The following is a 13,923-nucleotide window of genomic DNA, read 5'->3' as shown; positions in this document are numbered from 1 at the left end:
TGAGGCGCCGCATCGATGAGCTCATCGAGGACAAGGCATCGCTCCGCGAGAAGCAGGCGCAACTCCGAAAGGATTTTGTCGCCATGCAGAACACCAAGGAGGAGTACGAGCGGCGCAACGCGGGGCTCGACGCCAGGGCCACCGAGGTTCAGATGTTCAAGTACGGCTCGCTCATCGACCTGGAGAAGCTGGAGGTTGCCATGATCCCAAAGAAACCCGTGGAGGCGCTCAAGGCTAAGCTGCGGGACACGGAACATGCCAATGCGACGGAGATGAGGCAATGGGTGCAGGCATTATCGGACGCCATGGACGAGATGCACCAGAAAACCGCAGCCAACACCGAGTGCCTGGAGCAGGTGGCGGACCTGACCCGACGGCACAGGGACCTCGAGCGCGAACTCGTGAGTACTAAGAAGACGGCGTTCGTAGATCCCGAGGCCGCGAAGAAGAGGGAGACGGCCGAGCGCGATCACCTTGTGGCCGTTGTCAACGAGCAGGCGCGGGAGATTGAGAAGCTGAGGAACGAGATTGGTTTCCTCAGCGTGAAAGGGAACCCTCACACGGTTCGATTTTAGTTATAACTGTTAGAGATTGTTATGGAGCTAATGCGCTAATCATCTAAATGAGCGAAGCAAACTCGGCGAAAGGGTCCTTCGTGGCCTGCGTCGGAGGCGTTGGAGCGGTGGACTGCTCGAAGATTCCAAAGGCGTCATCCGCAAACGCCGGCGATCCGTCGTCTGCGCCGTCTGTCTCCAGAGCTACGGGCGTCGACTCAAACGCGCCAAAGGCATCATCCACCGACGTCGGCGCTGATGGGGTGACGACCCCGGGCGCTCGGAACATGTCCATATCGAGAGGCTTGTCCTCGATGGGCGCACCAAACAGGTCGTCAATTGACGGCTCGGGTGCGGCTACCGGCCGCGCGTGTTCCTCTCCCGTGGGGGCGTCTGACAAGTCCGCGAGTTGGGGAGACGGCGCTGGTGACGGCGCCGCGTCGAAATCTCCGAACCCGTCGTCGTCGTCGTCGTCGTCGCCGCCGCCGCCGTCGCCGCCGTCGTCGTCGTCGTCGTCGTCGTCCACCTCGGTTTCTGTGGGAGCCTCCACTGCAACAATCGAGGGGATATCTTCCGTTGACATCGACATCGGCTTGTTGTCCATCGGTCCAAACAGGTCGTCCAACGAACCCGCGGGTGTCATGGACGCCGCAGGACTCTCGATGGGGGGCGGTGCAGTCGCAAAGTCGGTGAACCCGTCGTACTTGGTGTTCGCCGGCTCGGAAACGACCGGCAGCGGCGGAGTGGACTCGAACTCACCGAAGATATCCTCCTCCACTACAGGCTCCGGCTCAACCTCCATCTCCGGCTCCCGTGTTGGAGCATCCCCGAACGCTGCCCACTTATCGGCATCCTCCTCCTCGGCCGTTATTCTTTCAGCCGCCGACTCCTCAACCTCTGCATCCTCATCGGCGGTGGCGACTGGAACCACCGAAGGGATGTCATCATGAGACACGGACATTCGCATGTTCTCAATAGGAGCCGCAAAGGGATCGTCGAAGCCATCCTCCAGCTCTTGATTCTCCACGTCTGGCTCAGGCTCAGGCTCAGAATCGGGCTCGGGATCTACCATAGGCTCGGGCTGGGGCTCGGGATCCGCTACAGGCTCGGGATTCACCTCGGGCTCCGGAGTTGCCGATGCAAAGTCTGCGAAATCTTCTGATGCTTCCTCTCTTGCGGGCTCCGCCATCTCCATCCCATCAAACATGATCTCCTCCGCCGAAGCCGGCGCGGGAGACGTGAAACTCGAAAATTCCACCTCCTCCTCGTATACCGGCTCAGGCTCTGGCTCAGGTTCAGGCTCTGGCTCCGACTGCGGCTTATGGGGAGCATCCTCGAGGCTCATCCCCCGGAACATGTCCGCCGCCGGCGGCATCGCCGTGGGCGCGGGCCGCACCTCACTCCCCACGCACGCCGCCAGGAGCATCGCGTAACCCGGGTCCGTCTCGCCGCGCGCACCCGCCGCGCGAGTCACGGCGTCGCGCAGCGTCATCCCCGATGAGTTTGTCACGTGTCCATCCTCTGCCTTCGCGTCGTCCCGTCCCGGTACGCGGGGAAACGCGATCCCGAGCGCCTCCGCGCACCCGGCGGTGAAATCGTCCCCCCGGAGCGCCGCCAGATCCCGCGCCGATCCGACCGCGACGGGAACCGGCGCCGGCGCCAGGGGAGGGGGAGGGGAGGGGGGAGCGGGCGCCTCGTCAAAGTCGGCGAAATCGCCAAACCCGTCCTCGTCACCCCCGTCCGCGCGCACCGGCTCGGGTTGGGTCCCCGCCGCGGGCTGGGGAGGCTGCTCGGCGAAGTCTCCGAACTCGTCATCGGCGTCCTCCTGCGTCGGAGTGGCCGGGGCAGCCTCGAAGTCCGCGAAATCGTCGTCGTCTTCCACCCGATCGACAACGCCGTCGTCTCCCCCTTTAACGCCGTCCGTCCCTTCCCCTTGCGCCGTGGGGACGTCCCGGGGATGATCCGCGGGATCCAACGCGGGAGTGTGATCCGCCGCGGCCCCGAACGCTCCCCACTCGTCGTCTTCGTCCTGCATCACGCCCGCCTCTGCCGGGCGTGACCGCCTCTGTCAGCTCGGTTTTTACTCGGAACAGATGCCTCGGTTGACGCGAGCCGGGCGAGGGTTTCCTGGGTTCCCGTTTGTTTTTAGGTCACCCGAGCCCTCCACGCGTTCGGCACACACAACACTCCGGGCGACGACCGAAAGTCAGTCCCTGGATCCAAGCATCGACCAAGATGTCCGGTGGCGCCGTTGACGCCTGGCAAGTCTCCGCGGTGGCGTCGCTCGTGGAGGAGCTCGACAAGAAGATCCTCGTGGTGCTGCGGGACGGCTCGAAGATCATCGGCTTCCTGCGCAGCTTCGATCAGTTCGCGAACATCGTGCTGGAGAACGCGTGCGAGCGTATCATCGTGGGAACATCATTCAGCGATATCCCCCTCGGTCTGTACATCGTGAGGGGCGAGAACGTGGTGCTCATGGGGGACATCGACGAGACCATCGAGACGGAGGGGCTCACCGAGGTGAGCAACGAGGAGATCAAGCGCGAGAGGGAGGCGGAGAAGGCGGCCGACAAGTTCAAGGGCGAGATGCTCAAGCGCATGGATTTCCTTGAGGACTGAAAGGTGAGTTCATGGCACGTTTGCTGGCCGAATACCCGCCATGATCCGTCCCAGGTTTCCGCGGACTGCAACGTCTCCCCGTCCCGCGAGCTCTTGGGAGTGATGTCATCATAACATGCTAATTTTGACCGGTCTCCAGCGGGAGATCGATGATGTTTGATCGATAGGACTGACCCTCGACTCGATACCGCGGGTTTTTGGTCGCGCACCTGGTCGGGAAGTTCGTGACGAATCGCGTCATCGCACCTTTGGTGAGAGCTTGCTTGGCGGCTTGCTCCGATGAATCCATCAAAATTAACTCCAATGGATCCTTCCGAAACTTGCCCGACTGGTGAACACGGCGGCGCTCGGCCCGACCCCCACGACCCGAACACGGTCCTGATCTAACGTCCCCATCATCTTCGCAGGATCGCGCACATCGGTGCCGCCAACTAGACCTCATAGCGCTCATAGACTTTAGTTACCTTCGTATTTTCCAATCAAAACAGAGTTTTCATTACATTCGTTTGCCGGTGTTTTACAACAGAGCATTGGGCGAATTCGCCAGAAAAAATCGGTTTAGTCTCCGCCGTTGGACTCCGCCAGCTTCTGGAGGAAGTCCATGCCCTTGTCGAGGAGCTCCTCGCCCTTCTCGAAGAGGGTGGGCTCGCCGAGTGGCGTGGTGCCGAGTTTCGTCGGGTACGAGGGCTGCATGGCGACGCCGCATTGGCCCTCGACGCCAGAGCCACCCTTGGCGATGCGAATGTACCCGTCCTCGCCCCAAGCCGGGCCCCAGGAGTTCTTGATCTTCCAGAAGTGCTTGTGCTTCGTGGACTTGGGGTCCACGCCGTAGCCGACCAGGAGGACGCCGTGGTCCAGCTCGGTGCCGCAGTCCTTGGCCGAGTACACGCCACCCGCGTACAGCTGGAAGGACTGGTGGTCAGCCTCGATGGCCACGGACACGGGCTGCTGGGAGACAGCCTTCATGAGCGAGTCCTCGTCGTTGGAGGGCACGTCCTTGAAGCCGTCGATGGCGACGGCGCGGTGGTGGCGGCGGAAGAATCCGCACTTCTCCTCCTTGGCGACGTACTCCCAGCCGTCTTCGGTGTCGATGCCGCGGTTGTTGACGATCCACTCGAACCCGTTGTCCATCAAGCCTCCGTTGCATCCCATGTTGCCGTTCGTGGAGCACGAGATGAGCTCCTCTTCCGACAGAGAGATGAGCTTGCCGGTCTTGATGGCGTTGACGCCCTCGACGGCGCCGGTTGTGGAAAACGCCCAGCACGATCCGCACTGCTTCTGGTTCTTGACGGGGGTCACCGCGCCGCTGGCGACCCAGTCGATCTCCTCGGGCGGGGTCACGTCGGCGTACTCCCAGGTGGAGGCGTCGACGGGGGCGCGGGACGCGCGGAGGGCGGCGTTGTACCCCAGCATCTTCTTGAACTCATCCTTGGTCAGGTCCGCGAGGTGGTTCAAGCCGACAAAGTGGGTGTGCTCACCATTCTCGTACTCGGCGTTGTGCTTCTGGACGAACTCGTGGTTGTCCGCGAAAATCTTCAGGCGGAGCTCCTTCTCCTCCTCGGAGTCGTACGTCTTGCCGTGCTTTTGCGTCCACTCGTGGAAGAGGTCGCTGAGCGATCCAACCTCCTTCGTAGCCTTCTCGCCGAGCGCAGCCTTGAGCTGGTTAATCTTGGCGGCGGCGGCGTGGCGCAGCTGCTTGAGCTGGAGAGTCTCCGAGGGGACGATGCGCGCCGCGGTCGCGCCTGGGAGGGCGACGAGCAGCAGCATGAGCGCGGCGAGGAAGAGGATCACGCGACGGGTCATCGTGACTTTAGGTTTGGAAATTATTGCCGTTGTTTATCCTGCGAGAAGCCGGGCCGCGGGAGAGGTGAGTCGGGCGACGCGAATTGAAACCGGCGGGTTCGGCAACACGATTCGGGTCTGCGAGGTGTCGCGACATCCGCGATGGCTCTGTACGCGCCCGGGCGCCAGCGCGTGCGGCGCACGGGCGTCGAGTCCGGGAGAAGTCGCGAGTGACGTGGACGTGGACCAGATTTTCCCGGGAGATGTTCAAAAGGGACGCCGGAGATCGGGAGGCAGAACCCCGTGCGAGCCACCGAGGCGCGCATTCGAAGAGTTTGGGTGAGATGGCGGGGCGTGTGCGCACCTTGGATTTCGCCCCGCAATGTCACCGAGCGTCCGCCGTCTGCCGGGCGCTCTCTTGATATGAGACTCCGGGGGGAGAATCCTGCGGCTTTTTCGTGGTGAGTTTTCATTGGCCAAGACACATCGTTTGCGCGCGAGCGATCTCCGCGGCGAACCCAGATCCCAAACCGTCTGCCGGGACTGCGGTCCGACTGCTCGGAGTCGGGCTCGGTTTCGTGGATCTTCATCTTGTCTGTTTCCCAGTTGGGAGGGACACGCGATAGCGGCAAGGGAGATGGAGCGGAGGCGAGCGCCGCGCTGGCGATGGACCGCGCTCGCGCTCCTCGTGATGTGCGTCGCCTCGGAGGTCACGGCCGTCACCGCCCGCGCGCAGACGGCGAAGGAGTGGCAGGTGCGGGGCGAGGTCGGGGACGCCGCGTGCAACGTCGAGGAGGTGGAGACCGCGAACGAGCAGCAGCTGCACGAGATACTGGCGGAGCTGACCAACACCACGTACTTCAGGCTGTTCCCGGTCGACCTCAGCCGCAAGTGCAAGTTCTGGAACAAGCAAAAGGTGCGCGACGAGCCCGATCGACGACGTGCCATCGCGTGCCGTGATTAATTATAATTCCACCCCCGCGGCCCAGACACCCGCTCAACCCCGCTCATCCCGCCCGTTCCGAACGCAGGAGACCGACGAGGACAAGCACGAACCCTCGTGCAGCGCACCCGCCGAGGAGGACCCGTCGAACCCGTTCGGCGGCGGCTCGTCCAACGCGTTCGCGCCCGCCGAGCAGGCCCCCACCGCGTGCTCGCTGGACCTCGCGAGCAAAGATCCCGGATCGATGAAGTGGGCGCCGGCGACGACGCCGGTGGACCGGCGCATCACCGAGCAGGAGCACGTCGCCATCGCCGCCAACGACGACGGCGCCAACGACTGTGCCGACGCGGACCTGCCCGAGTTCTGGATGGACATGTGCGGCTACGACGCCCCGCCGCCCGGGTCCGAGGACCACGGCGCCCTCGAGTACGTCAACCTGCAGCTCAACCCGGAGCGATGGACCGGGTACAACGGCTCGCACGTCTGGTCCGCCATCTACGAGGAGAACTGTTTGAAGCAGAGCGGGAGCGTGGACGACATGTGCTACGAGGAGCGGGTGCTGTACAGGCTGCTATCCGGCATGCACGCCAGCGTCAACATCCACATCGCGCTCAAGGCTAAGACGCCGAAGAAGGGCGTGGTGGGGCGAGAGGATTGGTCCGCGGACCCGGCGAGGTTCGCGGCGCACTACGGGCAACACCCCGAGCGACTGCGCAACCTGCACTTCTCGTTCGTGGTGCTGCTCAGGGCGCTGCGCAAGGCTGCGCCCACGCTCGGCGTGATGGACCTGTCGCTGGGTCAGGACAAGGCGGAGGACGCTCGGACGGGCGCGCTGATGCGTCGGCTCCTCGACACGCACATCCTGTCCTCGTGCAGCGGGGTGTTCGGGGCGTTCGACGAGAGCATGCTGTTCCGCGGTGGCGCAGGGGTGAACGGGGAGGCGAGCTCGCCGGTCGCCGAGCTAAAGTCGCAGTTCAAGGGTGTGTTTCACAACATATCCGAGGTGATGGACTGCATCTCGTGCCAGAAGTGCAAGCTCCACGGGAAGCTGCAGCTCCTCGGGCTGGGCACCGCGCTCAAGGTATTGCTCCTCCCGGAGCACCTGCACGCCACCGCGCTGTCGCGATCGGAAGTCGTCGCCCTCGTCAACACGGTGGCCAAGTTTTCCCACGCCATCCTCGCAGCCCCCGAGCTCGCGGCGGCGCACTCCGACGCGTCGACGCGAGCCGCGACCGCCGCGGCTCCCGTCCCGGACCTCTCCTCCGCGGGCATCATGACGGCGTCATCGGACTGGACGCCGGCGACGACGAGAAGTTTGATGGACGCGGCGATCAGCGCCGTCGCCGCGCTCGCCTCCGACGGCGCGATCGGCGCCGCGGACGAGGATGCCCTCGTTGACGCCGCCGTCGCCGCGGACCCGAGGGTGCTCATACTCGCCAGGCACTACGGCGTGGGGGACCCGTCCAAGTTTGCGCAACACGCGCTGCGGGCGGTGCGATCCGGCCCGTTCGTCGGGTACTCGTCGTACACAGCTGTGGCGTCGTCGTCCGTGAAGTCGTCACAAGTGGATGTTGTCGTGGTGGGCGGCGGCCTCGCGGGTCTCACCGCGGCGCTCACCGCGCTCGACCGCGGCGGCCGGGTGACTCTGGTGGAGAAGGAAGGGTACGTGGGGGGTAACTCGCAGTGGGCGTCGAGTGGGATCAACGGCGTCGACCTTACCAACGCCACCAACCCGGACACGGTGGAGACGTTCGAGTCGGACTGCTGGCGGAGCAGCCTCGGGGGCGGCGCGGGAGCCGCGACGGGCGCCACGCTCGGGTGCGACGCAGTCGGTCAAAGTCGGTCAAAGTCGAACGACGACGCGTCAAAGTCGGACAATTCGACGCCGAACAAAAACGATTCGTGCTCCGCCCTCGGGGGACCGTCGCCGGAGAGCGTGGAGCACATCCCCACGCTCGCCGCCGGGTCCGTGGAGACGCTGACGTGGCTCCGCGACAGGGTCGGCGTCGACCTGTCGAGGGTCGGTCAGCTCGGCGGGCACTCGCACGCGCGGACGCACAGGCCCGCGTCCGGCATGGCGGGCTCTACCCTCGTGCTCGCGCTGCAGAAGCAGTGCGAGACGTACGCCAAGAGTGGGGCGCTGACGTGGCGCAAGAAGACGCGCGTGGATGAAATCACGATGGATCCGGCGACGGGCGCGGTGAGCGGGGTACGGTGGACCACAAAGGATGGAACCGTCGGATTCGACTCGGCCAAGTCGGTGGTGCTCGCGACGGGCGGGTTCGCGAACGACCGCGAGGGCCCGGACTCTTTGCTCCGCAAACACGCCCCGGACTCCACCAGGTTCGCCACCACAAACACCAAGGGAACCACCGGGGACGGGCACAAGCTCGCGTTCGGTGTGGGCGCCCAGGGCGTGGACATGGCCAACGTGCAGATCCACCCCACCGGCTTTGTCGACCCGAACGATCCGAAGGCGTCGACCAAGACGCTCGCGGCGGAGATTCTTCGCGGCGCCGGGGGGCTGCTCCTCACCCGCGACGGGCGCAGGTTCGCGGACGAGCTCGGGACCCGGGACTACGTCAGCGGGCGGATGCTCGCCGAGGCCAAGGCCGAGGCGGCCGCGGGCGGTCTCGAGGTTGGCGAGGACGTGTCGCTGGATTTCGCCCTCGTGCTCAACGACGCGGGCGCGAGGGAGGCGGACAAGCACGTGCCGCTGTACACCCAGAAGGGCCTTTTACGCGAGTTCGACACCGTCGAGGACCTGGCGGCGTGGCTCGACGACGAGCTGCGCGCCAAGGACATGAGAGGACACCACGCGGCGGACACCGTCGCCACCGTCCGAGCGACGCTCGCGGCGTACGACGCCGTCGCCAAATCCGGCGGACCCGATCCGGAGACGAACAAGACGTTCTTCCACAACGCGCCCTTCCTGGTACCGTCGGGTAAGTTCTACGCCGGACGCGTCACCCCCGTGGTGCACTACACCATGGGAGGCGTCCGGGTGGATAACCTCGGGCGCGTCGTGCGCGAGGGGGGCGACGGGTCAGTCATCCCGGGGCTGTACGCGGCCGGGGAGTTGATCGGGGGCGTGCACGGGCGGAACCGGCTGGGCGGAAACGCGCTGACCGAGTGCGCGGTCTTCGGTCGCATCGTCGGCGGCGACGTGCCCGTGGCGTCGTCTTCGTTCGTCGACGCGGGCGGCGGGGCGGCACCGACGGCGGCGGCACCCGCGCGGACGGCCAGGAGGGACGTCACCCGAGAGGAGCTGTCGCGGCACAAGTCGGAGGAGAGCTGCTGGGTGGCGGTGTACGGCGAGGTTTACGATTTCACCGACTTTTTGGACGAGCATCCGGCGGGAGCTGAGGCTATCCTAAAGTACGGCGGAACCGACGGGACGGCGATATTCGACTCGGTACACAGCAGGGACATGCTGGACGACTTCGACGCCGTCGGCCCCCTCGTGGATTGACTGAGCTGATTTTTTCCCATTCTTTCACCAAAAACTTAACACCAAGACGAGATCTCGCGTGGCGTTCGCCATAGTCTAGTAGGTAGCGATGGAGGGCGCGGCCTCGGCGGAGAAGAGGTCGGTGGAAGACTTTCGGGTGAGGGTCCACGGCGGGCCGCATCCGCTCCGCGCGGGGTCCGAGGGGGGCGCGACGACGTTCGGGAGGGACGACGACGCGGGTTGGGCGCCCCGACCGCCCGACGATGCGAACGCCTCCAGAAGGATCGTGGCGCACTTCGACGTGGACGCGTTCTACAGCCAGGTTGAGGAGCTCCGCGACCCTCGACTCCGGGGACGACCCATGGCGGTGACGCAAAAGTTCCTCATCGTCACCGCCAACTACGCCGCCAGGAGCGCGGGGTTGAAGAAGTTGATGAGCACGACAAAGGCGAAGGCGCTGTGCCCGGAGGTGGCGCTCGTCAGCGGCGAGGACCTGACGCCGTACCGCGCGTGCGCCAAGAAGGTCCGCGCCGCGCTCGAAAGGTTCGGCACCTGCGAGAAGCTCGGCCTGGACGAGTGCTGGGTGGACCTGACCGCCGAGGTCGATCGGAGGATCGCCGCGGGCGGACCTGCGTCGGACCCGCCCCTCGTCGGTCACCGACACTCCTCCGAGCACGTCGTGGAGTCTGACAACGCGCACAGGCCCATGGACATACGCGCGGTGGATCCGGAACGAACGAACGCCAGTGACGGCGTCCATCACCCCGTCCCCCCCAGGTGCGAGGATGGAGCGGACCCGGATGCGAACCCGGATGTGTCGGACCCGGCGCGGGAGCGGCGGCTCAGGGTCGGCGCGGCGATCGCCGCGGAGGCCAGGGACGCGGTGCGGAGCGCGACCGGCCTTCGAATGTCCGCCGGCATCGCGCACAACAAGATGCTCGCCAAGCTGGTGTCGGGTCTGCACAAGCCGGACGATCAGACGACGCTGCCCGCCGGTGTCGCCGCCAAGCTGGTGTCGCCGCTTCCCGTCAGGGCCCTGCCGGGCGTCGGGCACGGCGCGGAGAGGACGCTCGTGCACCGCGGCGTTCGCACCGCGGCGGACCTTCGACGCGTCACCAGGTCCGAAGTGTGCGAGTGGCTCGGTCCACGCGTCGGGCGCAAGGTTCACGACGCGGCGTGGGGCGTGGACAGGGAGGAGGTGGCGCCGAAACCCGCGCCAAACTTTGTGACGTGCGAGGACTCGTTTCGCTCGTGCACGACGTGGAGCTCGGTGGACGCGGTGCTCGCGGTCATCGCGCCGGACCTGTTGGCGCGAATGGACGAGGAGTACGAGGACGAGGTGGAGCGGACGGTGGGCGCCGGGGCGCTGATCCCGGCGGGTCGCGCGGCGCGGACGCTGACGGTGAAGTGGAGGGACGTCGGGCCGGGCGGGAAAGGGACGGGGTGGTCGCGGTCGTCCGCCTCGACGACGATGCCGACGCTCGCCAACGACCGCTCCATCGACGCAAAGAGGCGAGCGGACGCGCTGCGGGAGGCGGCGACGCGCGTGCTCCGCTCCGAGCTGACGCGCGGCTTCGACCTCAGGGCGCTCAACGTCGGCGCCGGTAACTTTGAACCGAAGGCGGTAACTTTGAACAAGCGACCCGGAGTTGAAGCGGGTTGTGTTAGCGGTTCAAGCGGGATTGACGTCGGTACCGGACGGGCGGCCCCTCACGGGAGCGCGTTCGCGGCTATGAACGCCAGGAGGGACTACGATCGAGGCGGGGGTCGGATGAGTAAGACGGAGGAACGCGCGTTGAGCGAGAGGGAGCGAGGGTTGGGCGGCGGCGTTTTTGGCGGGGGGTTGAACGGCGGCGGCGGCGGCGAGTCATCCGACGTCTTCGCCGAGCCGCTTCGCGATCAGGACGAGGACGAGGAGGATGGAGACTCGTTCTACGCGGACCTCGCGGACGTTCAGCGGTCGAGCGCGATGCCGTCGATCGGTAGGGTTCAGAGTTTGGTCCCTCGCAAGCGCGGGGCGGAGCAGGCCAGTCTGCTGTCGTTCTTCAAGGGGCCTTCGAAGAGGTAGGCTAGTTCATAGACTAGCTGGCTCGGTAATGACGAGACGTTCGTCATCAGACTAAAACAGACTATCGGACTAAAAGACTATCGGACTAACTTCAAGCGTCATTCATGTTCTTCACGGCCCGATTCAGTTTTTACGATGCGAGCGTTGAGTTCCTCAACTTGCTGTGAAAGGGCAACGATTAGAGCATCTTTTGTTTCCGACTCTATTTTGAGTGCGAGATGATCGACATCAGTAGCTTTGTCAAGGAGTGAGTGAAGACGAATTACTTCGCCCTCTCTCGACGCAACTGCTGCTTTTGCTGCCGCAACTTCCTCGTGCATCCGCTTCAGCTCATGATCAGCATGTGCAAGGCGCTCCTGCAGTGCAGCTGCACGGTCGTCTGCACCTGAAATGAGAACGTTGACGTTCCAATGATTTTCGATGTTTGCTGTGTCGAGCATCGCGGTAAGCTCCATACGAGCCTGCGCATCCTGCTCAGTTGATACAACCTGGTAGTTGCCAGATTTGAGTCGACCCCGTATCTCGTCGTGCAGTCTCTCGAATTGCACGTTACGCTGAATGGCCTGCTCTTTCCAAAACTTGAGCTCGGTAACACTCCTCTGAAGCTTACATGATTCAGCAAAGGCTCTGCGAAGTTTCTCGTCACATAGTTCATCGTTGTGTATCAGTTGCAGGCGTAATTGACTATTTTCTTCCAGTAGGGCAGCATTTTCCTGTTTCAAAGTCATCAACTTTGCCTCCCAGTTATCCTGAGCCTTGCTCTGCTTCGTCAAGCGCAGCTTGAGCGACTTGTAACTGTTAGTGGCATTCAGCAGGTCATCAACGAGCTTCTCAGCGAGAGGGGCTGATTTGGGGTCTAAATCGCCGTCGTAATTCAGCGCCTCGAGTTTCCGCTTCACGCGAGCGAGTCGTTCAGAATCCATAGTGTTCCGACCCTCGTTACTTTCACCTCATCAAGCTGCAGAGAACCGTGTACCTTCTCGCAGAGGAGCAGTACCAAGGTGATGTAGGAGCTACGGAAGGGAAACAGTCGCGTCCGGGCTTGTCAGAAGAGCTCCGCGCGAACTGCAGTGAAGGACTTTGGTTCCCGTCAGGTGGAAATGAATACATTCGAACGGTCGTTTGTGTCTCGTCCATCAATTCAAGAATGAGGGTCTGTTTAGGTCCACATACTTTCGATACCAGAATATTTTCGATACCAGGAATTTACTTTTAGACCATGGTTTCTTGAATCACGACTCCGTATATCACCACGCCACGGATTCCAATTTTTGGCAGCCAAGAAAAAATTGGCATCGCGGGAACTTGGATGCTCAGGAAAAAATCGACTGAAGGAAACGGTTTCAGAGGCTGTGGGAGCTCCTTTCCCGCGATTTGATTGGATATCTGAACGACGCGAAACGATCGCTGGCCTCTGAAGCGGGGAACAGTCAGCTCTTGAGTGGCAAAAAGCGGAGGGCGATCGATTCACTTCTACACACACAGAACCAACACCCAGTCAAAATGGCCGCCATCATGAACATCTCCGCCTCCGCGCGCGTCGCCCCCAAGGTGAGAGTCTGCCCGCTCGAGAACCCGAGGCGGATTGGGCGCGATCCGGGAGGTCGCCGCTTCCGCGGGCTGCTCCACCCGATTACACCGGGTTTTTTTAGGTTCTATCCGGAACGGGCGAGTTCTCGGACGACGGGTCGGGGCGTACTCGCCGTCCCCGTCGATGCCACCCGAGCGGAACCGCCCCGTTCAGACGCGCGTTGAATCCACGCGGGGTTCATCGCGCGTCGTGTGGCGTTTTCGAAGCGAACACGATCTCGCGGACGGTCGCGCGACGACGCACAGCGCGCTTACCCGCCTTCCCTTTTTCCCCCACCGCGATCGCCACAGGTGCAGCTCCGCTCTGCCTCCTCCAAGGCGCTCAAGGCCAAGCCCGCGTTCGTCGCCAAGGCTTCCTTCCGCGTCAACGCCGCCGCGGTGAGTCATCCATATCGAATGCGCGATCGAGACGGACGCGCGCGGGTCGCACGCAGCCGACCCGCGCGTCGTCCGGCTTCCCGTCATTATCCGTTCCACGGGACAGGACGCGGGTCCACTCACCACTGAATTTTCCCCCAAACGCACTTTTGGACGGCACGCTGACTCTTACCTTTCTTTTCTCCTCGATCCAACAGTCCGACGACACCCTCACCAAGGTCCGCACCATCATCTCCGAGCAGCTCGGCACCGACCTCGATGCCGTCGCCGCCGACGCCAAGTTCGTCGACCTCGGTGCCGACTCCCTTGACACCGTCGAGATCATGATGGCGCTTGAGGAGCAGTTCGAGATCACTCTCGACGAGGAGGGTGCGGAGAAGATCGCCACCGTCCAGGAGGCCGCCGACATGATCCAGGAGCAGATGGCCTAAGCGCGCAATAACGCACGTTCGTCGTAGTTGCTAGCAATCTGACAAACCTTGGAGTGATGAAATCAAAAAAGATTTTTTCGAATGGGCATAGATATCATCACAACGCG

At 63.7% G+C, this 13,923-nt stretch overlaps 7 protein-coding genes across 7 annotated transcripts; 4 read left to right on the top strand and 3 right to left on the bottom strand.

Annotated features, from left to right (window-relative positions):
- Window positions 1-618: 618 nt before the first annotated feature.
- On the bottom strand, window positions 619-1,980 carry MICPUN_54332 (predicted protein; the record flags this gene model as incomplete). Its single annotated transcript, XM_002502734.1, has 1 exon — window positions 619-1,980. One exon carries the CDS (start codon window positions 1,978-1,980, stop codon window positions 619-621), a length of 1,362 nt encoding a protein of 453 aa, XP_002502780.1.
- An 809-nt stretch (window positions 1,981-2,789) lies between these two features.
- Window positions 2,790-3,173, top strand: LSM (like-sm protein; the record flags this gene model as incomplete). Its single annotated transcript, XM_002503085.1, has 1 exon — window positions 2,790-3,173. One exon carries the CDS (start codon window positions 2,790-2,792, stop codon window positions 3,171-3,173), a length of 384 nt encoding a protein of 127 aa, XP_002503131.1.
- A 90-nt stretch (window positions 3,174-3,263) lies between these two features.
- Window positions 3,264-5,016, bottom strand: MICPUN_104847 (cysteine endopeptidase). Its single transcript, XM_002502733.1, has one exon. The coding sequence runs from the start codon at window positions 4,974-4,976 to the stop codon at window positions 3,732-3,734; it is 1,245 nt and encodes a 414-aa protein (XP_002502779.1). The 5' UTR covers window positions 4,977-5,016; the 3' UTR covers window positions 3,264-3,731.
- Window positions 5,017-5,646: 630 nt separating this feature from the next.
- MICPUN_59129 (ero1-like protein precursor /fumarate reductase) lies at window positions 5,647-9,407 on the top strand (the record flags this gene model as incomplete). Its single annotated transcript, XM_002503084.1, has 2 exons — window positions 5,647-5,871; window positions 5,987-9,407. 2 exons carry the CDS (start codon window positions 5,647-5,649, stop codon window positions 9,368-9,370), a joined length of 3,609 nt encoding a protein of 1,202 aa, XP_002503130.1. The 3' UTR covers window positions 9,371-9,407.
- A 51-nt stretch (window positions 9,408-9,458) lies between these two features.
- MICPUN_59128 (umuc-like DNA repair protein) lies at window positions 9,459-11,417 on the top strand (the record flags this gene model as incomplete). The annotated part of the gene is made up of 1 exon (XM_002503083.1): window positions 9,459-11,417. One exon carries the CDS (start codon window positions 9,459-9,461, stop codon window positions 11,415-11,417), a length of 1,959 nt encoding a protein of 652 aa, XP_002503129.1.
- Window positions 11,418-11,515: 98 nt separating this feature from the next.
- On the bottom strand, window positions 11,516-12,340 carry MICPUN_59127 (predicted protein; the record flags this gene model as incomplete). The annotated part of the gene is made up of 1 exon (XM_002502732.1): window positions 11,516-12,340. The coding sequence occupies one exon, from the start codon at window positions 12,338-12,340 to the stop codon at window positions 11,516-11,518; it is 825 nt and encodes a 274-aa protein (XP_002502778.1).
- Window positions 12,341-12,908: 568 nt separating this feature from the next.
- On the top strand, window positions 12,909-13,896 carry MICPUN_90989 (predicted protein). Its single transcript, XM_002503082.1, has 3 exons — window positions 12,909-12,968; window positions 13,299-13,385; window positions 13,583-13,896. Exons 1-3 carry the CDS (start codon window positions 12,921-12,923, stop codon window positions 13,814-13,816), a joined length of 369 nt encoding a protein of 122 aa, XP_002503128.1. The 5' UTR covers window positions 12,909-12,920; the 3' UTR covers window positions 13,817-13,896.
- Window positions 13,897-13,923: the final 27 nt, after the last annotated feature.

This window comes from Micromonas commoda, chromosome 6 (assembly GCF_000090985.2).
Source record: "Micromonas commoda chromosome 6, complete sequence".
NCBI lineage: Eukaryota > Viridiplantae > Chlorophyta > Mamiellophyceae > Mamiellales > Mamiellaceae > Micromonas > Micromonas commoda.
Note: the sequence above shows the minus strand (reverse complement) of the source record. Positions and strands in the feature narration are given on the sequence as shown.